The following is a 24,909-nucleotide window of genomic DNA, read 5'->3' on the forward strand; positions in this document are numbered from 1 at the left end:
CTATAGCCTTTATATTATATCAAAATGGCTTAATCGTTGAAAGTAATGATTTTTATAGAAGAAAGTAATGATTTAGTTATATAAATCAACTTTTTGTAAATATTTACTTATTATACACCTTCACCAAAGTGTAAGAACAGAACTTTTCCCTTCTTAGCTAATGAAAGATTCATAAAAAGAGTCATATCACTTATTTTGTTGCATTTATTTTATTTAATTTTTGGAGAATTTTCTTACTTAACTAGGTTAAAATTGAGATTTGTAAAATTATGACATAACATTATTAAAATTGACTTACATAATATAGAAAAGCAGTCTGAAAAGTATATCTCCAAGTATACAAAATACATTTTTCTTCCCACAGTAGATGAATAATTGTCCATTTTGCTGGCATAAAATTTGTTATCAAAAATAAGGTTCAGTGTCCATAACTAACATTCACTCCTTCATTCAATGGGTATTGATGGGAAAGCCACTAAATCCAGGACCTCACTCTGGATTCTGGGAATAGAGCAGTAAATAAAACAGACCCAATCCCTCTACTCAAGCAGCTTCGGCTCAGTTAGGGGAAGACAGATGATAAACCCAGTGATAAATGTCCCCAGTGATAAATTCAAGCTTGAGAAATGTAAAGCAAGGTGCAGGGATACAAGTAATATGGAAAGCCTGGTGGCTTTTATAATGGGGTGGTCAAGACAGGTTTCTCTGACAGGGTGACATTTCAGCAGAGACTTGAAGGAAGCAAGTAATGAATCATTCATTAGTGATTCTGAGTGATGCATGTTCCACAGAGATCCAGCAGCCACTGCAAGGAGGCCGGTGGGCTGAGTGTAGCCAATGAGATACAAGGTTAAAGATGCAGAGAAAGGGCCCATTGTGGAGCCTTATAGGCCTGGCCGAGGACTTGAATTAGATCATGGTATGGGAAGCCTGGAGTGACTTTAGATCTAAATTACCTTTACTGTTGTGAAGCTGGGATAATGTGGTGTTCTGAGGAGAACAGTGACTAGGAAGTGAGGATACAAATAGACCAGTGAAAAGACTATAGAAATAATCCCAGAAACTGTCGATGGAAATGTGGACCATGATTTTTGTAGTAATCAAGGTTGTGAGAAATGGTGAGATTCTGGCTAGTTTGTAAAAGAACAGCGAAAACATACTTCCAAAAATATTCTGATCATCTGGCAAATTACCCAAGCATTAGAATAGATGTGTTCTTCATGTTGTAATTTGTTTTAATCTCTCAGTGAGGAACCACCAGAAGCAATCCCTATCTGTTAGCCTGCAGTTCTGTTTGGAAAGAAAATTGCAACTTGCTGAGTACATCTATTAAATCTTAAAAAAAAGAGAAAAATGCCCCAGGAGAACACTTCTATAACAAAATTTTAAAATTACTTATCACCTATCTACCTCTTTACCTACCTACCTATCTGCTGCAAATATTCCATTGTGTGTGTACAAATATGTGTAAATATATGACTTGATTAAACATGGAGGTATGATTTCATAAAAAAAAATAATTAGAAGAATTCTGTTGCATAACGCCCATGAAAAACTCAAAATTAATTTAAACAACTGCAATTCTTTAGAGGTCCCCCCTGCCCCAGGGTAAGGGGGTGGTGAAGACTATATTATAGAATTATTTCTGCATATATTCTGTAAGTTCTCAGGAAGTTTACCTTGCACTTAGCTTTAGGAGTTCTAGAAGAATTGGATGTGTAATAGTAAAGTAAGTACGTAAACCTCAACAGCAGTGTTTCAGTTACAGGATGATCTTTAAATTAGTGTTCTGAAACTTTCCCGTCAATACCTCAGCATAAATGGCAAAAAGGAGTTTTCATGTAAAACCAAATTCATAGAGGAACTATGTTGTGAAGGCACTCACAAAGTCCAAAAATATATACTCTGCCTTTGAATATGTAGCTGATTGTTAAATGTCAGTTATTTTAATTGTTTGGCTAACAGTAGCATATGATACTCTGTTTTCAGAGTTTTTCTTTTCTTAATTCATTTCATAATCAATTAAAATACTTCAGTTCTCTGAAGCACGTATTCTTATGATTGTTTTCTCTCTAAAATCTTTATTTGCCCTCCCTTTACTATTTCCCCTCTCTCTTTCTGAGGAGGGTCTAAGTGGATAAAAATGATGCTCAGGTTTATAGGAGCTGAAAGAACGAAAAAAAAAGCATTTTTATTAATTTATTTTTTACCATCAGCTTGGATTCAGTTTATGAGCACTGTGACAGAATGTCATTTCCCTATGTCGCTTTGAATTCAGAGTAGCATTATGAAACTTTATGAATCTTCCCAAGGCACAAGCTACTGGTAAAAAATAAAACAAAACCAAAAAACTACTCTCACTCTACACTTATGTCCTATTGCATCCAGCAAAATTTAAGCGAATAGAAAGTGCCCTATATATTCTTAAGTGTTACAGCATTAAAAGCACTGACAACATCAGAGTAATCACTTTTTCAATTTTTCATCCCATCTAAAAATTAGGAGATGGGCTCCATTTAAAATGAGAGTACAAGGGGGTACCTGGGAGGCTCACTCAGTTAAACCTCCAACTCCTAATTTTGACTCAGGTCATGATCTCAGGGTCGTGAGATGGAGCCCGGAGATGGGCTCTGAGGTGGTCATGGATCCTGCTTAAGATTTTCTCTCTCTCCCTCTGCGTCTCCCCCACTGCTTTTGTTCTTTCTCTCTCTCTCCCTCCCAAATAAATAAATAAAATGAGAGCACAAGACATCTTAAATTCAGCAATTTTATTTTAATTATTTATCTATTTTAGAGAGAGAAAGAGAGAGAGCATGAGAGAGCAGGGGGAGGGGGAAGAGGGAGAGAGAGAATGTTAAGCAGACTCCATGACCAGTGTGGAGCCCAATGCAGAGCTTGATCTCACCATTCTGAGATCATGACCTGAGCCGAAATCAAGAGGTGGGCACTTAGCTGATGGAGGCTCCCAGGTACCCCTCAGCAATTTTATTCTTAATTGAAAAGGTAATTGAAATATATTTTACTCAGTAGGTTTTTTTCCTACTGGATAACTGAGAATAAATATGTATTTATTATATACTTACATCCTTACCAGATATAAATATAAAATTACGAGTTAAAAACATATGAGGACTGAAAGTAGAAATATATTTATAGAAGCACGGTATTTTTCTTGTCACTATGAAGAAATTAAAGCAATTAAAATAGTGGGGTGAATATTTAAGTTGTTTAAAAGGACAATTTTATTATCTTGCATAATTTCTCAAACAGTTCTCTACCATTTCTACAAAAATATCTATTGCTAACTAGTAAATAAACATAGCGTAAGTTTAAAGAATGAGGAAGTGATGATTCTTTATTTTTAAATAAGTAAAACTTTGATTTTAAAAAAGAATTCTTACTATTTGATGCGACGTGGAAATATTATTTCATCCCAAATAAACGTAACTGTGATCACATTGAATCCAAAGCAGAATTCGAAAGAAAGAAAGGAAGAAAGAAAAGAAAGNAATATTATTTCATCCCAAATAAACGTAACTGTGATCACATTGAATCCAAAGCAGAATTCGAAAGAAAGAAAGAAAGAAAGAAAGAAAGAAAGAAAGAAAGAAAGGAAAGAAAGAAAGAAAAGAAAGAAAGAAAGGAAAGAAAAGAAAGAAGAAAAGAAAGAAAGAGAAAGAAAGAAAGAAAGAAAGAAAGAAAGAAAGAAAGAAAGAAAGAAAGAAAGAAAGAAAGAAAGAAAGATGCTTTGTTCTTCACCAGGATTTTCTAGTAAACAGACTAAGCTTCCAGTTTGTTCCATGGAAGCATTCACATGTTCCTTATGCCCTGTTAGTAAAACTCTNAAGAAAGAAAGAAAGAGAAAGAAAGAAAGAAAGAAAGAAAGAAAGAAAGAAAGAAAGAAAGAAAGAAAGATGTTTTGTTCTTCACCAGGATTTTCTAGTAAACAGACTAAGCTTTCAGTTTGTTCCATGGAAGCATTCACATGTTCCTTATGCCCTGTTAGTAAAACTCCTTTTCTTTTTGCCAAGTGGCCAGGAAAGGCATCCACACCAAATGATTTGGTAGGAGAGCACCATCATGTGGTTAATTTTTGAATAACTCTAAGGGGAAAAAAATGAAAAAAATTGCAGTAACGTATTTTATGTAGCCAAACATACACCTTAATTTATTAAGTTTAAAACACTTATTTTTAGCTAGTCTGTGTGCATGCATAAGCTTAAAGGAAAATACATGGTGTACTTTATTTGTTTCTGTAAATATTATGTCGAAGTTTTTGTAAATATTTGTCATCACCTCTTTTAAACATCTTAACCTAACTTCGCTAATCAGTCTCAGAAACTCTAAACTAGCTCCCAAACTGAAATTACCAAAGTAGATTGTTTTGCTCCCTTGCAGGCATTTAAAGCCGTGTTTTCTGTACGGTCAGTTCAGACTGAGAATGACCAATGTCAGATTCCTTCTCGTCTCCCAACAAAAGCGCTCCTTTTCCCATCTTCTCCTTGCTAGATAAGGCTCCACCTTCTCTCCAAGCTTCTTAACCCCCAGACCTAGGCTTTTTCTTATGCTGCTTCTGTTGCCATCAGCCTCCCCTTGCCAAATAGGACATGAAGCCTGGCCACTGATTTCTCCTGAACGTGGGTTAAAATTCCCCTCCTTTTCCTCCTACTGGGTTGACTTGCATCTTCTTGGTTATTCCTCCTACCACTGGGATGGCTATTCTTGGAGGATAGCAACTTGTCTTCATTTAGCTTAGTCTTTCCCCCATTCATCTTACTCTCATGCTTAAATCCTTTTTTTTTGTTTCCATCATTCGTAAGATACAGAGCAAATAGTGTATTTTCTATTATCATTTCCTGCACACACACGTGCAACATTCCATCTGTATCAAATTCAATGCAATTTCTACCAAATATGCTATTCTTCCTTTTGCATAGAAGACACTACCCCACATGAGTATCTTAATTGATTCCTTCCTTTTTTTTTTTTTTTCAATTTTCCCGCATACCTCACACCAAAGACTTACATGAGTCCCTTAGGAAGCTCATCACTTACTTCCTTCCCAAATGTCACCATTTCTGTGAAAACACCTAAGATACTTACGGCATTCATAGTTTAAACACATCTGATTATTTCTACTATATTTGAGCTGTCTAAAGACACTTTATCGTATCTGTATTTGTGTTGTCATGTAAAGAAAATGCTTGAAATACACAGGGTGTTTACATTTTTTGTTGCCTAAAGGACACATGTCTTATGTTGGTTTACCAGTTTAATTTATGATGCATTATTTTTTAGTTCTCAATACTAGGTAAAGTTTAACATATTTCATAAATTATATGCAAATGAGAAATAAACTCAGAGAAGAAAGATAAACTTTTTCAAAATCACACACCTTGCAGTAAATTATAGTACTTGTTTGAAAAACATATTAACTGTTATCACTATTGTTACAAACAATATATGTTAGAAGTAAAATGTGACATTGGTTATTTGAGGAAGCTTAAGAGATAATTGGCCTCCCTAGATAATCATGATTTATACTGTGTGTGCATATAAAACATGTATTTTACTTAAGTTAATGTAATGTTCTTTCATTTTTAGGCAAAATCTTATCCGAATTTCTCAAGTAGAAGCACCAGAATTTCTTTGAATATTCTTTTTTGTTTTGTTTGTCTTACTGAATTGTCGCTGAATTAGTTACTGAATTTGTTCCAAAAAGTATTGTCACTAAAATAGGGGCATAGAAATAATAATGCCCATGATTCTTAAGTTAATTCATTAAAGCTATAAAAAATTTGGAATTCCTCAAAAACCCAGCGTGTAACTTAAGCACGGAAAAATTAAATGCATTTCTAATGAACAGTTCTGTGACAAATTTACTTAGAGGTAAGTTTTCTGAAATGTATGTTTCTTCACTTTAATAATTTAATTTTGAAAATACTTTTCTGTCTGGTCATTCCATTGTGTTTTTTTTTTAATTTTTAATTATAAAACTGAGATGTTGTTGAAATTTGTCAAAAACTAAAATTCAAGTTTTAAAAAGGGCCACATTTTATTTTTTTCCCTTAGTTGTTGGGGCATTCTCACCTAATGATGTAATGACTTTTATCCCTCAAATAATTACTTCACTACTTTTTAGTAAGTTGCTGAGTTGAATTCCTTCCTCAGTGGCGATAGGATACATGCCAACTTTCCCATCTACCCCCAACACACAGAACACATATCTGTCTCCCAAGTTTTACATTTTTCCATAATATTTATTGCCACCCAACATGCTACATATTTCACTTATTTCTCTTACTGTTGTCCATCAATTCCTAGAAGACAGCAAAATCTATGCAGATGGTGATTTTGTCTGTTTGGTTCCGTTCTAGCATCGAAAAAGATGTCTGGAACATGGTGGAACATTCAAGAAATATTTATTAAAAGGCAGAATAAAATGCGTCTGGAACTTTGCCCTTGCTTACCTTCCATCAAGCTCACTTCCTTCTGACTTCCCCACACCTGGGTTCTTCTCGTCTCAGTTCCTAGCATTACATCCTCAGAAATGCACTTCCCATTTGCTCTATGTAATTATGTTCCCTTCTTTCCATTATCCCATTTTCCTCATAAATCTTAACACTTTCTGAAAATTATGTACTTAATTATTTTTTGTTGTGGCTCTCCCTCCCTACAATATAAGGTTCATAGTAAAATGGACTTAATTCCACTTGTTAACCACCATATTCTCAACTCCAGACATTCGATTCAGTGGATGTGGATTTAAGTTGATTTGAATAAATCAAAGATTTAGGTGCAGATATCATCTATGGATGATTTACTATGCAACCTGAGTTAGTGGTAGAGTTTTAGAATAATTTCTTATGGAACCGAAAGTGCTAGCAACAAAGAAATAAATTGATTACCATGTTGATCATCAAACTAAGTTTGGGGAAGCTTAATTTTCCTTTAAAATGATGCTTGATCTGAAAGTCTTATCTTTGTAGAGCATCCAGGCATAAGGAGCTTACTTTATAAGATCTTATCCCTCTTGTCTTTTCATCATGGCTCAACCTGATGTAAATCTGTTTTCTGCTTGTCTGAAAAGCATCTACCCTATTTGGATAAAGGTACAGCAGTCACTCATTTGCATTGATTGAAAATTCCCCCTTCCGTTGACCAGTAAGAACTACTATACGATTGAGAAAGTCTTATCACTGAAGGATACCACATTCCATTGAGTGATGACTGTACTGTTGGCAAAATAATACAGATACATGCTCATCATAAAAAATGGAAGCAATATAGTGGAGTAAAAAGTAAAGATTGATGAAAATACAGCTATCAGGGGTAGAGAATGCCGTAGCAGGGTCCGCTGCTGAAATCTCAGGGTCTCTTGGGCTAACCTCAAGATGTAAGCTGGAGTACAACCTGATTTGAAGCTTAGAGATGTTTTCCAAGCTTACCGGCCATTGGCAAAGTTCATTTCTTTGTGGTTTTATGACAAAGGTCTGCATTTCTTGCTAGTTATTGGCCGTGGTTCAGTCTCAGCTCTTGTAGACACCCCTTAGGCACTTGCCTCATGGCTCCTACCCTCACAAGTTTACTTCTTCAAGGCTGGGGGAATTCATCTGCACTTACTTTCTTTGAACAGCTCACATGATTAGGTCCGACCCCTCAACTAAAATCTCCCTCTTAGTTAACTCAGCATCACGTGGTGAAGGCCCTTCGTTATAGTTGCATCATTTATTTTTCCATAAAACTTGAATTCCTTGGGTGGTATCCGATGCAATCCACAGGTGGCTCACACAGTCAAGGGAAGGGAATTATACAAGAGCGCAGGTCATGGGACACAAATGTTGGGGACATCTTGGAATTCTACCAAAGCTGCTGTTTTTCAAATTCCTCAAAATATCTCCATCTACATTTCCACTCAGCATTATCTAGACCCATGTTGAGGCCCAAAGGATCCTAGGGAGCTATTGTTTTGCATTTTTTGCCAAAATTGCTTTTTCCTCTTTGAAATGAAAAAATCATTTAGCAATTAATATTTTATGCACTTTTCCACGACCTGGACTTCAGCAGAGTAAGAGCTAAGGAAGTGTCTAAAAACAGAGATACACAAAGGTGATCTTTGCCCAATTCCTCCTTGATACTCTGAAGAAAAATTAAATATCTTATATTCTGCTTCTTCTTAGTTAGATTTCTTCCCATACAACTCCCTACAGTGTCAATTGTTCCTGCAAATTCTGGTCTTACTAACTTTGCTTTCTTGAAACACCCTTAGGAGCAGGGAGTTACTCAATTTAATTCTTTTTAATCAATCATTTTCTTACTTTTCTAGAAAGGTTCATAAAATCAAATGGGCCCCAAGCAATGCCATTAAGTTTTCTATTTATTGTGCAAGAGCTAAATTAGCTCAACTTCATAATAATGGAATTCTGTCATAGAATATGATTAAATTTCTAAGAATAAAAAATAATCCTGTTTGTTCTATACCTATTTCAAATATTAGAGTTTTTGTTGGTTGTAAAGTTAGATGAATTTCCTTCTTTAGCACCACCAGCCCCAACCCCCAAAGGTAGAGGGTAGTCAACCAGATGGTTTGGATAAAATCAACTAGAGAGAGGTCAGTTTTGATTCTCCTTGCTGTTTCTGAGCTATTCAGTTTTATAAAACGGCATTACCCAGGGGTCAGGGTCATGAAGAAGTAAGACCACCTAGAATATTATTGTGACATATTTGTTAGAATTTTCTCCAATTCCTTATCACTGCACAATATAAGTTTCCAGTCTCAAAATTATTCATATGTACAAAAAATTTCATCCCACTCCTTGACCACCAAATATTTGCCTGCTATGCCAGCTCAGAAGTTCTTAAAAGGCATAGACTATGTCTGATATCCTGACATCAGGACAAAGAAAAAGTATGGGAAAGTTTTCAGAATCCTTCCATTTCTGGGCTTGAAATGGACTTTGAAGTGGGAGTCAGTCCATCAGGTGGGTATGGCATGTTATTGTTATAATCGAGTAGGTAAACAAAATGTAGATCTTGTGTAGAAAGAATTCTCCTAATCGTGCAAATAATCAGGAGCATTTTAATATCTAGGAGACACTAGAGAGGGAAAAGGGAAGCAATTGGTATTAGCTGCTATATTCTAAGAAGTTAACTCTAGGCCCACAAAAAGGAGTAAGTATAAGGCAGGACAGCTCAACTAGCTTTCTAGGCAAAAGGACCCAAGGTGTTTAAAATCAAAATAGTCTTACTTTAGAAAATAAGGGTCCCCCCCCCCAAAAAAGACAAAAATGATAGAGGTCACTATGATGGAAAATTATATTTTTCAACATTCATGGAGCATTTAGACTTTATAAAAATTCTTGATGTTGTATTTCTATTCATATAACTAATAGCTGTAATATCAAGCAGGGCATATTATACATGACATTCTTTATAGTCACTGGCTTAAAGATAAATTGAAATTCCTAGCAAGAAAGAGATGGAAATGGAAGAAAATCAATATTATGTTGATATAATAGGTAAATAGGCATGAAGCAAGTAACTAAAAATATGAAAAGCAACAGACAACATTGAGTGCAAAGCAGATAAAAGCATGAATAAAAATTGGGTGAATTAGATAAAATAAGAGAATAATTACAGGAAAAATAAATATGGATTCCCCTGAATGAAAATTATTGTGAAAAAAACTTAAATGCCACATCCAGGAGGTGTTACTGTTTGCTCTAATAAACTCCGTGGAATAGTGAGTTTTTGAGGATTTCACAGTGATTTTTTAATTTTCTTTTTTCATCCTCAGAGAAAATGCATAAAACGAAAAAAATCTTGTCCTTAAGAGAGAAATATACCTCCTTTATTTCCCCCAGGTGTGCTGAAGCAAAAAACAGATGTGTTGACACAGCAATTAGCAAGTCATTGGAGTCATACCAGAAGGAATTAATTTAGAAAACAAACTTTTAAAGGTCCCTGAAAATCTCTATGTTAATGTTAATTTCATGTTGTCTTAGCTTTTCATAGGTGGTTAGTAGTCAAAGCCATTGACCTTAAAGTTTACATAAAGCACTACAGCAACACCATATATCCAGAATATAATATTTTCAGTTATTGGGAACATAAAACTAATTTCAGCATAGAAGTGAAAAGAAGTAGTAGTAAAGTTAAAATAGAGAATCCGTGACTTCATGGACAAATGACTTCCCAATACTATGTTTCACAATTTTCTTTAATTTGATCACATATCTTCAAGGTAAAATATTGCTAAAATATCCTGACGATGCATTACAGTGCCTACTAATTATACAGATAATGCTGAGAACTCCGGAGACGGAAATGCTTTGTACAATTAGAACTATGTATGTTTTAAATTCTGACATAGTGCTTTTTTAGTGAAAAGATGTAAATACTCAAACACTTTTAATAGAAAATGATATTATTGTCAAAATAAGAGGTCCAAGAAAAAAATTTATTTTGTTATACGAAATTTTTAACTGGAATGTATAGAAGCTTAATTGTCCATTTTCAGTTTTATTGTGTTTTAATTACAGCTTGCTTCCACTAGATGTCAGCATTGTATAAGATTAGAAAATGCTTCTCTTAAAGTTTCTTGGCAATTCTAACTACTCCTATATAGTGAAGCCCTACTAAAGCATAATGTGCACATACGTAACATTTTAATATATGCAACTGATTATCTTTACAAGTTACCTAGAATACTCTACAAGTGGGTCATTCTGAAAATGTTTCCTTACCCACTAATTAAAAATTTTGAAACCAATACAGACTTGGTATTAACTTGCAAATCCTCCAAACCATGTTAGCCGTCTTTGCCACGTTCTATATATGAACGTACCTCTTCATTTTTGATTTGTCCTCATTACAGCCATTAGATTTTGAAACCAAGAAGGCATACACTTTTAAAGTCGAAGCTTCCAACGTTCACCTTGACCACAGATTTCACTCCGCCGGCCCTTTTAAAGACACGGCCACAGTGAAGATCAGCGTGTTGGACGTGGAGGAGCCCCCGGTGTTCAGCAAGCCGCTCTACACCATGGAGGTTTATGAAGACACCCCAGTCGGGACCATCATAGGCGCTGTCACTGCACAAGACCTCGACGTGGGCAGTAGTGCTGTTAGGTAAGAAAAGGAAACATTTTTATTTTCTGTGTGTCAGAAAAAGGGGGGGAAATGCTCTGTCAAAACCTGGATGAATGATTTCGTTTGGTGATAGGAGACTTGAAAATGCGATGCCTTTTGCTATGATAACTATTAGGTGAAAAGCCATAGGATTTGAAAAAAATCATCTGCTATCAATCCCTGCAACTGGGTTTGACAGTGGTGTGATGTGGACCTGGGACTTAAGCTAACCAATCGCAATTTTTTATCTATAAAAGGTGTTTCATAATATAATCTCAGAGGATGATTTCCCATGGTTAATGACATTAAGATACTTTCACAGCGCCTAAAATAGAGCAGACATGTAATACATTTTTCAATTACTCTAAAATCTCTGTCTCTGCCCAAAGTTAGGGTTTGAAAAAGATGGTTTTAACATTTGCAATTTGCAGTTCATTTTTTCACTGACAATTGTGTCTGCTGATGAAAGTAGTGAGAGCCAGTCCTGGGGTAAGATGAATTATGGAATTGCTCAAAGCCCAGGCTTTACAAAGAGCTCCTGTTGATATAAGGATATAAGGCATAAGGCTACTGGGTAGTGAATCAACAAAGCCATCGATAAGAGTAAAAAAAAAAAAATCATTTTCTCCCCTCCTACCCCAAACCCATTCATTCCATTTGCACTACTACTGAAACATAGATTTCCCTTTCTCTCACTTATACATTGATCCTGCAACATATTTTTTAAAAGATTTTATTTATTTATTTGAGAGAGAGAGGGAGGGAGGGATTGGCGGGAGGAAGATAGAGAGAGGGAGAAATATACACCATGCTGAGTGTGGAACCCGATGTGGGTCTCGATCTCAGGACCCTGAGATCACCAACTGAGCTCAAGAGTCAGGGGCTTAACTGACTGGGCCACCCAAGTGCCCCAGATCCTGCAACATATTTTGAGACTTGCTATTGATTCAACTATGTTTCTTCTGTACATTTAAATTCCCTGCTAACTGTCCACATCCCACATGTATTCAAGTACTGGGAAACCAAAAGAGAGAGAGAGAGCAGAGAGACAAAGAGAAATATGTGATTTGTTCTAATCTTCCACCTCTAATGGGTTGAACCTTCACTTAGAAAATCAGAACAAAGAAAGGTAGGCTTTTAATACAAAAACACTACTGACATCGGGAAAATATATAGACACATATCTCATAAGATTTCATGCCATGGGGCAGTAATAAAAATGCATAAATCATTCATTGGTTACCTGAATGCATTCATAGCATATAGAAAATCTCAGGGAAGGGCCTGAGAGCATGTATGCTCTGCTCTTTGTGTTTACCTGAATCTATCTCCCAAAGTGATCTGAGTATCCCCTTTTTTGAAAAATGTCAGTGGTCAAGAGAGAACTCTAAAAAAGAACATTTGTCTTGGGAAAGCAGAGAGAAAAGGCAATGACTGAGTGCCCCTACATGTCAGGTGGGATGCTGGCTAATGTACTCATTGGATTCAAGTTGTTGTTCTGCATGTCCGTATTACAACATGATTCACTCTCAGTTGAACTCCAGAAACCCTATTTATTACCAGTGTTGTAGGGGCATTCTCAAGAACCAGCCCCATTAATAGTTGTTACATATTAACCCGTTATCACTCATCAGTCCTATACTTGAGACCCTGAGTGTGCTGTTGATAACTGTGAAAGTGGGAAATGCCTGGTGAGTAGATTTACAGGTAATTTCAAGAATATAAACAGTTACAGAAGAAATATGGAAGGCTGTAAAGAAAGTAATAAAAAGGTAAATAAATATGGATCGAAACTCTCTATGGTTCAATAAATGAGAATTTTGGAACACGGTGAAACACAGTACCTAGAGAACATGGTACGTTGTTTAATTTACTGTGTGTTCTATCTTTGAAGACTGACAAAAGCATGATAGAGTCAAAATATTAATAAAATACGATTTTAATGCAATATGTAAAAAAAAAATCAGAGTTTATTAGTAAAACTACCACCTGGTAAAGGTAAGGTGAGGCTTACAGACTTCCAAATATAACATCTTTGGAGTTAAGAGCCTGGAATGAGGAATAAAGGAAGGCTACATTTTTGAGATACTCTTAAACTACAGGACTGGGTTTTTTTTGGGAGGGGGGCATGTTACTGTCACAGAAGCTAGTGTCTGACAAGACCTACTTTATGTGGGATAAAGTAACATCCCTAGTCTTACTTCTAATGGGGAGCAGCCTGACTCACTAAAGCTGTAGACACAGATGGATCTAATTGATCCCGGGAGGGGTTGTCAAAAGACAGAGCTGCTTTTGAATCAGCATGAAAGCTGTCTTACTTCCATGTCTTTGGAGTAAACAATAAGCTTGAATCATGTCAGTTGAGGAACCATGGGGTATGAATCATCTTTTTTTTTTTTTTTGGTGTCTGAAAACATGTTGGCTCACTTAAGAATGATAGTAAAAATATTTCGTGAAAAATAAGCATCAAAATGTGAAATTACTTGACATATTTAGGTATGCTCTGTTTGTTTTGTTTCCCTTTGCTCAACTGTCTTTTCACAGAGTTGCTGTGCGAGGTATTAATTTAGGGCTGTGTTATTCCATGTGCCAGTAGGTATTTTATTAATATTATTATTGTATTATCACTGAGCACAGCAAAGAACCAGAGTGCAGTGGCATTAAGCAGGAATTGAAGCAACTTTGAAGAAAGGTTAGGAGTAATGACTCCAAATGCGTGCGGTTGACCTTTTAACAATGTGGGACTTCAGGTGCACTGACCATCTGCATAGTCGAAAATCCGCATATAACTTGACTCCCCCAAACCTTAACTACTAAGAGCTTACTTTTGACCAGAAGCCTAATGGGATAACATAAACAGCAAATGAACATGTATTTTGAATGATATATGTTTTATATGCTGTATTCTTAGAATAAAGTAAACCAGAGAAATAAAAATGTTATTAAAAGAACCATAAGGAAGATAAAATATATTCACAATACTGAACTGTATCGAGGAAGACCCCTGTGTTAGTGGACCCGTGCAGATCCAACCCATGTTGTTCAAAGGTCAAGTGTATACCATGTCTGGTCCCCCTGTCCCAAGCTTAATTTCTAGTTATTGTTTCCTTTACTCTTCTAGCCTTTGCCATTGGATACACTGATTTCTTGCTTCTAATCTTCTAATGCTCTATGTCCTTTGGCTTTTATTATATGTCATGGGAGTGATTCCTAGTGCATCAAAGAGTGGAATCAGTGTGTGCACTACCAGTGAGTTGGGGGATTTTCACAACCGTAGTCTTTTTTTTTTAAGATTTTATTTATTCATTTGACAGAGAGAGAGACAGCCAGCGAGAGAGGGAACACAAGCAGGGGGAGTGGGAGAGGAAGAAGCAGGCTCCCAGCAGAAGAGCCTGATGTGGGGCTCGATCCCAGAACGCTGGGATCACGCCCTGAGCTGAAGGCAGACGCTCAATGACTGAGCCACCCAGGCGCCCCTCACAACCATAGTCTCTTAAATTTAGAAATGAAATTTAAAATATGTGGGGTGCCTGAGTCAGTTAAGCATCGGACTTTTAAAAACATTTTTTTAATGTATTTATTTGTCAGAGAGATTGCAGGAGCAGGGGGACCTGCAGGCCGAGGGAGAAACAGACTCTCCGCTGAGCAAGGAGCCCAACGCGGGGCTCCATCCCAGGACCTGGGGATCATGACCTGAGATGAAGGCAGACGCTTAACCCACTGAGCCACCCAGGCGTCCCAAGCGGCTGACTCTTGATTTTGGCTCAGGTCATGATCTCAGGCTCGTGAGATTGAGCCCCACATCGGGCTCCATACTCATTTTGGAGTCTGCTTCTCTCCCTGTCCCTCTGTCTCTCCCCCTGTTGTCTCTCTCTCTCAAAAATAAGTAAATAAAATCTTTAAAAAAGAAATTTAACCTGTGTGATCTCTATTCAGTTACATTGAGAATTAATATTTGGTTTGAGTATGAGTGATTCGCATTACAGAGATTTCAGTGGATAATTTTGCTCAGTGTGTGGAACTTTTCTTTTGTTCCAAAAATATGAAACTCTTCGTTACCCTATGAATTTTAAAAGAAAATTTAATTGAATTAATTTTGTGTATAAAATGAGAAAGTGAACAATGCAGTTATAAACTCAATCTCTGTAAGAAGTATTAGATGATAAGAGACTGATGACATGATGTAAAATTTTGTGCATGTAAACTTCCACGTATATGTTCAAAATTGAAGAATTTAATAGAACAACTGAATAGTTCCTTTTTCATGTTACCTTCTTGTGTCTAATGATATTTCTTTTTTTTTTCTCTCTTTTTTTTTATTATATTATGTTAATCACCATACAGTACATCCCTGGATTCCGATGTAAAGTTTGATGCTTCATTAGTTGCGTATAACACCCAGTGCACCATGCAATACCTGCCCTCCTTATTACCCATCACCAGTCTATCCCATTCCCCCACCCCCCCTCCCCTCTGAAGTCTTCAGTTTGTTTCTCATAGTCCATAGTCTCTCATGTTTCATTCCCCCTTCTGATTACCCCCCTTTTCTTTATCCCTTTCTTCNATCATCCTAGTTCTTATGTTCCATAGATGAGAGAAATCATATAATAATTGTCTTTCTCTGCTTGACTTATTTCACTTAGCATTATCTCCTCCAGTGCCGTCCATTTTGCAGCAAATGTTGAGAATTCGTTCCTTGTGATAGCTGAGTAATATTCCAACGTATATATGGACCACAGCTTCTTAATCCAGTCATCTGTTGAAGGGCATCTCGGTTCCTTCCATGATTTGGCTATTGTGGACAATGCAGCTATGAACATTGGGGTGCATATGGCCCTTCTCTTTACTACGTCTGTATCTTTGGGGTAAACACCCAGTAGTGCAATGGCTGGGTCATAGGGTAGTTCAATTTTTAACTTTTTAAGGGACCTCCACACTGTTTTCCAGAGTGGCTGTACCAACTTGCATTCCCACCAACAATGTAGGAGGGATCCCCTTTCTCCACATCCTCTCCAACAATTGTTGTTTCTTGCCTTGTCTATCTTTGCCATTCTAACTGGCGTAAGGTGGTATCTCAGTGTGGTTTTGATTTGAATTTCCCTGATGGCTAATGATTTTGAACATTTTTTCATGTGTCTGTTAGCCATTTGTATGTCTTCATTGGAAAAGTGTCTGTTCATATCTTCTGCCCATTTTATGATTTGTTTATTTGTTTCTCGTGTATTGAGTTTGAGAAGTTCTTTGTAGATCTTGGATACCAGTCCTTTATCTGTGGTGTCCTTTGCAAATATATTCTCCCATTCCGTGGGCTGTCTCTTAGTTTTTTTGACTGTTTCCTTGGCTGTGCAGAAGCTCTTTATCCTGATAAAGTCCCATAAGTTCATTTTATCTTTTATTTCTCTTGCCTTTGGAGATGTGTCGTGAAAAAGGTTGCTCTGGCCGATGTCATAGAAGTTGTTGCCTATGTTCTCCTCTAGAATTTTGATGGATTCCTGTCTCACATTGAGGTCTTTCATCCATTTGGAGTTTATTTTTGTGTATGGTGTGAGAGAGTGGTCAAGTTTCATTCTTTTGCATGTAGCTGTCCAATTTTCCCAGCACCATTTATTGAAGAGACTGTCTTTTTTCCACCGGATGTTTTTTCCTGCTTTATCAAAGATTAGTTGCCCAAAGAGCCGAGGGTCCATTTCTGGGTTCTCTATTCTGTTCCATTGGTCGATGTGTCTGTTTTTGTGCCAGTACCATGCTGTCTTTGTGATCACAGCTTTGTAGTACAGCTCGAAATCCGGCATTGTGATGCCCCCAGCTTTGTTTTTCCTTTTCAACAGTTCCTTGGAGATTCGGGGCCTTTTCTGGTTCCATACAAATTTAAGGACTATTTGTTCCAGTTCTTTGAAAAATGTCCTCGGTATTTTGATCGGGATAGCATTGAAAGTGTAGATTGCTCTGGGTAGTATGGACATTTTAACTATGTTAATTCTTCCAATCCATGAGCATGGAATATTTTTCCATCTTTTTATGTCTTCCTCAATATCTTTCAAAAGTGATCTATAGTTTCTAGGATATAGGTCCTTTACGTCTCTGGTTAAGTTAATTCCAAGGTAACGTATGGTTTTTGGTGTTATTGTAAATGGGATGGATTCCCTAATTTCTCTTTCTTCAGTCTCGTTATTCGTGTATAGAAATGCAACTGATTTCTGGGCATTGATTTTGTATCCTGCCACCTTACTGAATTGTTCTATAACTTCTAATAGTTTGGGAGTGGATTCCTTTGGGTTTTCCATATAGAGTATCATGTCATCTGCAAAGAGAGACAGTTTGACTTCTTCTTTGCCGATTTGGATACCTTTGATCCCTTTTTGTCTTCTGATTGCTGTTGCAAGGACTTCTAGTACTATGTTGAATAATAGTGGCGAGAGTGGGCATCCTTGTCGTGTTCCTGATCTTAAGGGAAAGGCTTCCAGCTTTTCCCCATTGAGAATAATGCTTGCAGTAGGCTTTTCATAGATGGCTTTTATGAGATTGAGAAATGTACCCTCTATTCCTACACTCTGAAGGGTTTTAATCAGGAAAGGATGCTGTATTTTGTCAAATGCTTTTTCTGCATCAATTGAGAGGATCATATGGTTCTTGAGTCTTTTCTTGTTGATATGATGTATCACATTGATTGATTTGCGAGTGTTGAACCATGCTTGCATCCCAGGTATGAATCCCACTTGGTCATGATGGATAATCCTTTTAATGTACTGTTGGATTCTATTAGCAAGGATCTTGTTGAGGATTTTGGCATCCATATTCATTAGAGAAATCGGTCTGTAATTCTCCTTTTTGAGGGGGTCTTTGCCTGGTTTGGGGATCAAGGTAATATTAGCCTCATAGAATGAGTTTGGTAGCTTTCCTTCTGTTTCTATTTTTTGAAATAGCTTTAGGAGAATAGGTATTATTTCTTCTTTGAATGTTTGGTAGAATTCCCCAGGAAAACCGTCTGGGCCTGGAGTTTTATTATTTGGAAGGTTGTTTATCACTGACTCAATTTCTTCATAGTTAATTGGCCTATTTAAGAAATCTATTTCTTCCTGTTTCAGTCTTGGTAGTTTATAGGTTTCCAGGAAGGCCTCCATCTCTTCCAGATTGTTTAGTTTTTTGGCATATAGCTGTTGATAAAAGTTTCTAATAATCCTTGCAATTTCAATGGTGCTGGTCGTGACCTCTCCCTTTTCAGTCATAATTTTAATAATCTCAGTCCTTTCTCTTTGTTTTTGGACAAGTTTTGCCAGTGGTCTATCAATTTTATGGATTCTCTCAAAGAACCAGCTTCTAGTCCTGTTGATCTGCTCTACTGTGGTTCTGGTCTCTAATTCATTGATTTCTGCTCTAATCTTGGTCAACTCCTTCCTTGTCAGTGGGTTAGGCCTGTCCCTCTGTTGCTGTTCCAGTTTCTTGAGGTGAGAATATAGAAACTGCATTTTAGATTTTTCTATTCTTTTGAGTGAGGCTTGGATGGCTATGTATTTCCCCCTTAGGACTGCCTTTGCAGTATCCCATAGGTTTTGGACCGTTGTGTATTCATTCTCGTTGGTCTCCATAAATTGTTTAATTTGTTTTTTGATTTCCTGGTTTATCGAGTCATTCTTGAGCAGGATGGTTCTTAGCCTCCAAGTGTTTGAGTTTCTTCCAGGTTTTTCCTTGTGGTTGAGTTCCAATTTCAGAGCGTTGTGGTCTGAGAATATGCAGGGGATAATTTCAATCTTTTGGTATTGGCTGAGACCTGTTTTGTGTCCCAGAGCATGATCTATTCTTGAGAATGTTCCATGGGCATTTGAATAGAATGAGTATTCTTTGGTTCTGGGGTGTAGTGTTCTATATATATCTATGAGGTCCAACTCGTCGAGTATGGCATTCAAAGCCTTTGATTCTTTGCTTAGTTTTTGCCAGGGTGTTCTGTCTATTTCTGATAGTGGGGTGTTGAGGTCCCCTACTATTACTGTGTTCTTATCTATATGTCTCTTTATTTTGGTTAAGAGTTGGCTTGTGTATCTTGCTGCTCCCCTGTTGGGGGCATATATATTAATAATTGTCATATCCACTTGTTGAATACTTCCTTTAAGAATAATATAGTGCCCTTCTGTATCTCTCTCTATGGCCTCTAGTTTAAAATCCAGTCTATCTGATATGAGAATTGCTACTCCAGCTTTCTTTTGAGGTCCATTTGCGTGGAAGATGGTACTCCATCCCCTTACTCTAAGTCTGAATGCATCTTTGGGTTCAAAATGAGTCTCTTGTAGACAGCAAATGGATGGGTCATGTCTTTTTATCCAATCTGCAACCCTGTGGCGTTTTATGGGAGAGTTTAAGCCATTTAGATTGATAGAGATTATTGACAGATATGATTTTAATGATGCCATTTCTCTTTAAAGTCTTTGTATCGGTTGTGACTTGCTGCTCTGTATCACTCTTGGGGCCTTTTTACCTTTATAGAGCCCCCCTTAATATCTCCTGTAGGGCTGGTTTCGTGGTTACGAAATTGGTTAATGATTGGCGATTTTGGAACGTCTTTATTTCTCCATCAATTCTGAATGACAGCTTTGCTGGATAAAGGATCCTTGGCTGCATGTTTTTCTCTGAAAGAGCTTTAAAAATGCCCCCCCAAGCCTTTCTCTCATTCCAGGTCTCTGTAGACAGGTCTGACGTAATCCTGATACCTTTGCCTTGGTACGTGAGAAATTTCTTTGCCCTGGCCGCTTTCAATACTGTATCCTTGGATCTAATATTTGCGAATTGCACTATGACATGCCGTGGCGTAGGTTTGTCCTGGTTGAGCTTGGATGGGGTCCTCTCTGCCTCTTGGACACGAATGCTTGTTTCCCTTGCTAGATTAGGGAAGTTTTCAGCTACAATTTGTTCAAATATCTCTTCTAGACCTCTGTTTTTCTCCACCCCTTCAGGGATGCCGATGATTCTGACATTGGATCGTTTCATAGAGTCAGTAATCTCCCGTAATCTACATTCGTGGGCGTGGATTTTTTTAAGACCAGCTTCTATTTTCGTTTTTTCTTCTACTAACCCATCCTCCAATTCGCTAACGCGTTCCTCTGCCTCGGTGACCCTGGCCGTCAGAGCCTCTAGTTTTGACTGCATTTGGCTCATAGAATTTTTAATTTCTGTCAGATTCGCTCTCATTTCTGCCCTTAGGGATTCTATATTCTCAGCAACGCTTTCTCTGATGCTTTTTTCAAGTTTACTCATCATCTTGACCATTGTTGCTCTGAATTCCATTTCTGATAATTGGGATACATCCATATGTATTAATTCTGTGGCCGAGGCCAATTCTGTGGCAGAGGCCACAGACTCATTATCTTTTCTTTGCTGGGGGGGACTTCTCCTTCTCGTCATTCTGATGAAGAGAGATTGCAGGGTTGTCCAGAGCCCAAGTGTTGACTGGGACCCAGGCCGTGCGCCCTTGTTTTATAGAGATCTTAGGGATGTGGGCTTCTTCCTTAAAGAGTTTATTTATTTATTTGAGAGAGAGAGAGACAGTCAGCAAGAAAGGGAACCCAAGCAGAGGAGTGGGAGAGGAAGAAGCAGGTTCCCGGTGGAGAAGCCCGATGAAGGACTCCTTACGGAGCGTTGTGATCACACCCTAATCCGAAGACAGGTGCTTGGTGACTGCGCCACTCAGGCGCTCCGGGTTGTGGGCTTCTTGATTTTTCAGCCTGCCTTCTGGGGGAGGGGCCTGCCTGCAGGTACTCAGAAAACCCTGTTTGGGTAGAGTCTCTGTGTCCCTTGCGAGGGGGGATGGGGATGGGCACCCTGTGAGCCGGTATTTCCGGGCTTTTGTTCTCTGGCGGCTTTCCCTGGCGGTTTGCTATGCCTCTTCTGAGAGAGCAGCAGCGGCTGAAATTCAGCCTCTGTCTCAGAACAGAGGGATCGCGGATCGTTCTCCACTGATGTTCTGGCCACTTTAACTCTGTTTCTGTTGGTGCTGCTCAACCCTGCAGCATCCCGGGCTGTGCGCCCCACCCCCGGCGTCCCAGCCCTCACTTCCAGGGCTGGTGCGTCTCTGTCCTTTGTGTTTCCAACCCCACCAGCCACCAGTCCCCAGCCGCCCCGCGCGGGCTCCCAGAGCTCCCCGTCTCAGTCTGGTGTCTCGCGGGTGCTGACTGCGAGTCCACCTGCTCCCCCGTGCAGGTGGCCCTCCAGCCGCCACTCGCCAGCCGCCCCGCGCACGCTCCCGGAGCTCCCGGTCTCAGCCTCGATCCAGTGAGCACACTGGAGCTCCGGAGCTCTGTGAGATGCTTAGTGGCGCACGCTCCCGGCTCTCGGACTCAGTCTGCTGTTTCCGGAGTGCGGGTCCGCGGTCCGCCCGCTCCCCTGTGCAGGTGGCCCGCCAACCGCCAGCCGTCCCGCGTGCTCTCCCGGAGCTCCCGTTCTCAGTCTGCTGTCTCAAGCGTGCGGGTCCGCGGTCTGTCCGCTCCCCCTTGCAGGTGGCTACCGCTTCCCGGCGCCCTGACACGGCGGCTCCCTCCCCCTTCTGTTTAGCTTCCGATATCTGTGCGCGGTTTCACGGCTCCCCGCTTCGTACCTCGATACTCAGCGCTGGAGATGTTCATTTGTAGAGATCCAGATGTATCTTCCTGCGTCTCAGGCTGATTCCGTGGATATTCCTGCTGGTCTGGTACCTATCCAGCTCAACTCAGGGGACCGGCTGAAAAAGGTGTCCCCGACTCCTCCGCCATCTTAACCTCCCTCTAATGATATTTTTAACCAAAACCCACCACTTAAAATTGATTAAGAAATAGAAAATCATTACGAGTTATCATAAGTAAAATGTGATATTTAAAATAATTAATAACTCGTTATTAAAATAGAAGTGTTTATCTGTGTCCTGCTTAAACTTATCTTAAATTTCAAATCTGGTCTGTTCACCACACTTTTGGAAAAATTTCTGTAATCAATTGGAATTGATTTTTTTCATCATGGATTAAGAGATTATCAGTGTAGCTGATTTTCATTTGAGAGGCCTTTCCCATACATCAAAAATCTTATTATCTGGGCAGAAATTTGAGCTCAACTATAAAACACCCTTAGGGAGTGAGAGGAAAGAGAGGCCTGGCTTATCAAGTGTCATCCTATAGCAACATACATAATTCATTTTAAATGTTAATAGCAAAAATTCAAAATTCAAAAATTTGCCCACTCCCAGACATGAACAGCCTCTACTCCATGTCTAAATTCCACATTCCCTTTTTCTTTGTCCCTAAGTTTCTTTGAAATATTCCGTAATACCAAGTTTTATCTACTTTTTCTTCCCGTATCTACCTTATTTGTACACAATATCTCTTTTTTCACTTAACATTTTCATTCTCTATTTTTCACTTATTTAGCAGATTTTTGTGAGGATTAAATGAGGTATTGGTATAAAATATTTTATTTCAATGTTTTTAATATTTTTAGAGCAGTTTAAGTTTACAGCAAAATTGAGAGAAAGTACAGGACCCCTGACCACCACACATGCATAGCCTCCCCCGCTACCAACACCCCCACCGGAATGGTACGATTCACTCTTGGTCTGTACATTCTGGGGATTTGAACAAATGTATAATGACCTGTATCCATAATTATAACATGCCAGATTATTTTCACCACACTAAAAGTCCTCTGTGCTCTGCCTCCTTGTCTTTCTGCCACCCCCACCCCTGCCAAGCCCTGGAAGCCATTGATCTGTTTGTTGCCTCTATAGTTTGATTTCTCCAGAATGTCACGTAGTTGGAGTCATACAGTATGTAAACATTTCAGATTAACATCTTTCTTTTAGTAACATACATAAATAGCTTAAACATACGTAAATTACACACATATCTTTTCATGGCTTACGAGGTCTCTTCTTTTTTGTATTTTTATTTTTTTAAAAGATTTTATTTATTAGGGGCGCCTGGGTGGCACAGCGGTCAAGCGTCTGCCTTCAGCTCAGGGCGTGATCCCGGCGTTATGGGATCGAGCCCCGCATCAGGCTTCTCCGCTATGAGCCTGCTTCTTCCTCTCCCACTCCCCCTGCTTGTGTTCCCTCTCTCGCTGGCTGTCTCTATCTCTGTCGAAAATAAATAAAATCTTAAAAAAAAAAGATTTTATTTATTCATTTGACAGAGAGTGAGAGTGAGAGCTAGAGAGAGAGAGCATGAGCAGGGGGAGGGGCAGAGGAGAAGGAGAAGCAGACTCCCCGCCAAGCAGGGAGCCCAACACAGGACTTAGTCCCAGGACCCTGAGTTCATCACCTGATCCGAAGGCAGACACTTAACCAATTGAGCCACCCAGGTGCTCATAGGTCATTTATTTTAATGCTAAATACTATTCTGTCGTCTGGATGTACCATAGTTTATTTGTCCACAGGTGCAGGTACTTATGTGGAAATAAATTCTCAGCTCCTTTGTATCATTACCGAGAAGCGCATTTGCTGGATCATATGGTAAGAGTATGCCTGGATTTGAGAAAAGCCACAAAGCTGTCTTCCAAAGTGGCATTCTGCATTTTCATTGGCGAAGAATGAAATTGCCTGTTGCTTGCTGTTCGTCCTCGCCAGTGTTTGGCACTCAGTATTCCAAACTCTGCACGTTCTGAGACGTGTGTAGCGGTACCTCATAGTTGTCTTAATTTGCTGACTGAACAGCTTCGTGGAACATCTTTTCATGTGCTCATTGACATCTGTATATCTTCTTTGGTAAGATTTGTTCAGGTCTTTGACCAATTTTTAAATTGAGCTGTTTGTTTTCATTTTGTTGAGTTTCATGAATGCTATTGTTTTCTAGTGCAATCAGAAGAAGCAGGGAATCCTGGTAAAGGTGTTGCCTTTCTCTAGTATTGTCAACTGCAGGATAGATCCCATTTAAGCGAGAGATTCTGATGGATGAGTAACTTGAGAAGATCACATCTAAAGCTTACGTATACTCAATTATCTCATTGCAAGTAGCTTCTGCTGAATTTCTGGCTAATGACTACCCGAAGAGATCAAGGAGAGATTGCAGATATGCAAATCAAGTCATTGATAAACATATACAATTCAGATAGAGCATTAAGTGATATTTGGCTCAGAACCAGCATTCAGAAATCTGGAAATGTGATTCACTGAAACTCAACTTTCTCTTTCCCTTGTTCACACAATCTATTGCCTCCATAAATTAGTTTCTCACCCTTTACTTCATAGCCTTCATCCTAGACTTCTGCCATCATAGGTGGCAAAACCATATGTATACATACTTACTGTCCATTCTAACTCACTTCTTCCTCCCAATATTGTGTTTTTCTTATCTTTTATATTCACTAAAGACATCGACCATATTGAACTCTATCATGGTGCTTACCATTTTTTGCTTATAGAATAAATATGTATTCGCTTTTTAACTACCATCTCCAAAATGCAGGAAATGAAGATACTTGAGAGTTGGGGATATTTCCTTGTTCTCTCACATTCTACATGCAAAATTTAATTTGATTTTGAAATTCTCTTGCTAAATTTATCCTAATATATAGTGAAATATAGAATGTGTATATATGTGTATGTGTGAATTTGTGTTTTTCCAAATTGATCATAAGCAGATCTAATATATAAATATAATTAGTCTTGGGTGCCTGGGTGGCTCAGTCAGTTAAGCAACCTGCTCTTGATTTAGGCTCAGGTCATGATCTCAGGGTCCTGAGATCCGAGCCTCACGTTGGACTCTATGCCTATTAGGGAGTCTACTTAAGCAATCTCTCTCCCTCTCCCTCTGTCCCTCCTCCTGCTCT

The 24,909-nt window shown here is 38.5% G+C and overlaps 1 protein-coding gene across 5 annotated transcripts in view; it reads left to right on the forward strand.

The window, feature by feature from the left end:
* Positions 1-24,909, forward strand: part of LOC100471557 (cadherin-12) — a 1,012,668-nt gene that overhangs the window by 946,348 nt on the left and 41,411 nt on the right. For all 5 annotated transcript variants that reach the window (XM_034657064.1, XM_034657066.1, XM_034657065.1 and 2 more), the window contains one exon: positions 10,877-11,130. In XM_034657064.1, coding sequence (XP_034512955.1) covers positions 10,877-11,130 — 254 coding nt within the window. The remainder of the gene's footprint in view (positions 1-10,876; positions 11,131-24,909) is intronic.

The sequence above is a fragment of the Ailuropoda melanoleuca genome, chromosome 3 (genome assembly GCF_002007445.2).
Source record: "Ailuropoda melanoleuca isolate Jingjing chromosome 3, ASM200744v2, whole genome shotgun sequence".
In the NCBI taxonomy this organism is placed as follows: Eukaryota; Metazoa; Chordata; class Mammalia; order Carnivora; family Ursidae; genus Ailuropoda; species Ailuropoda melanoleuca.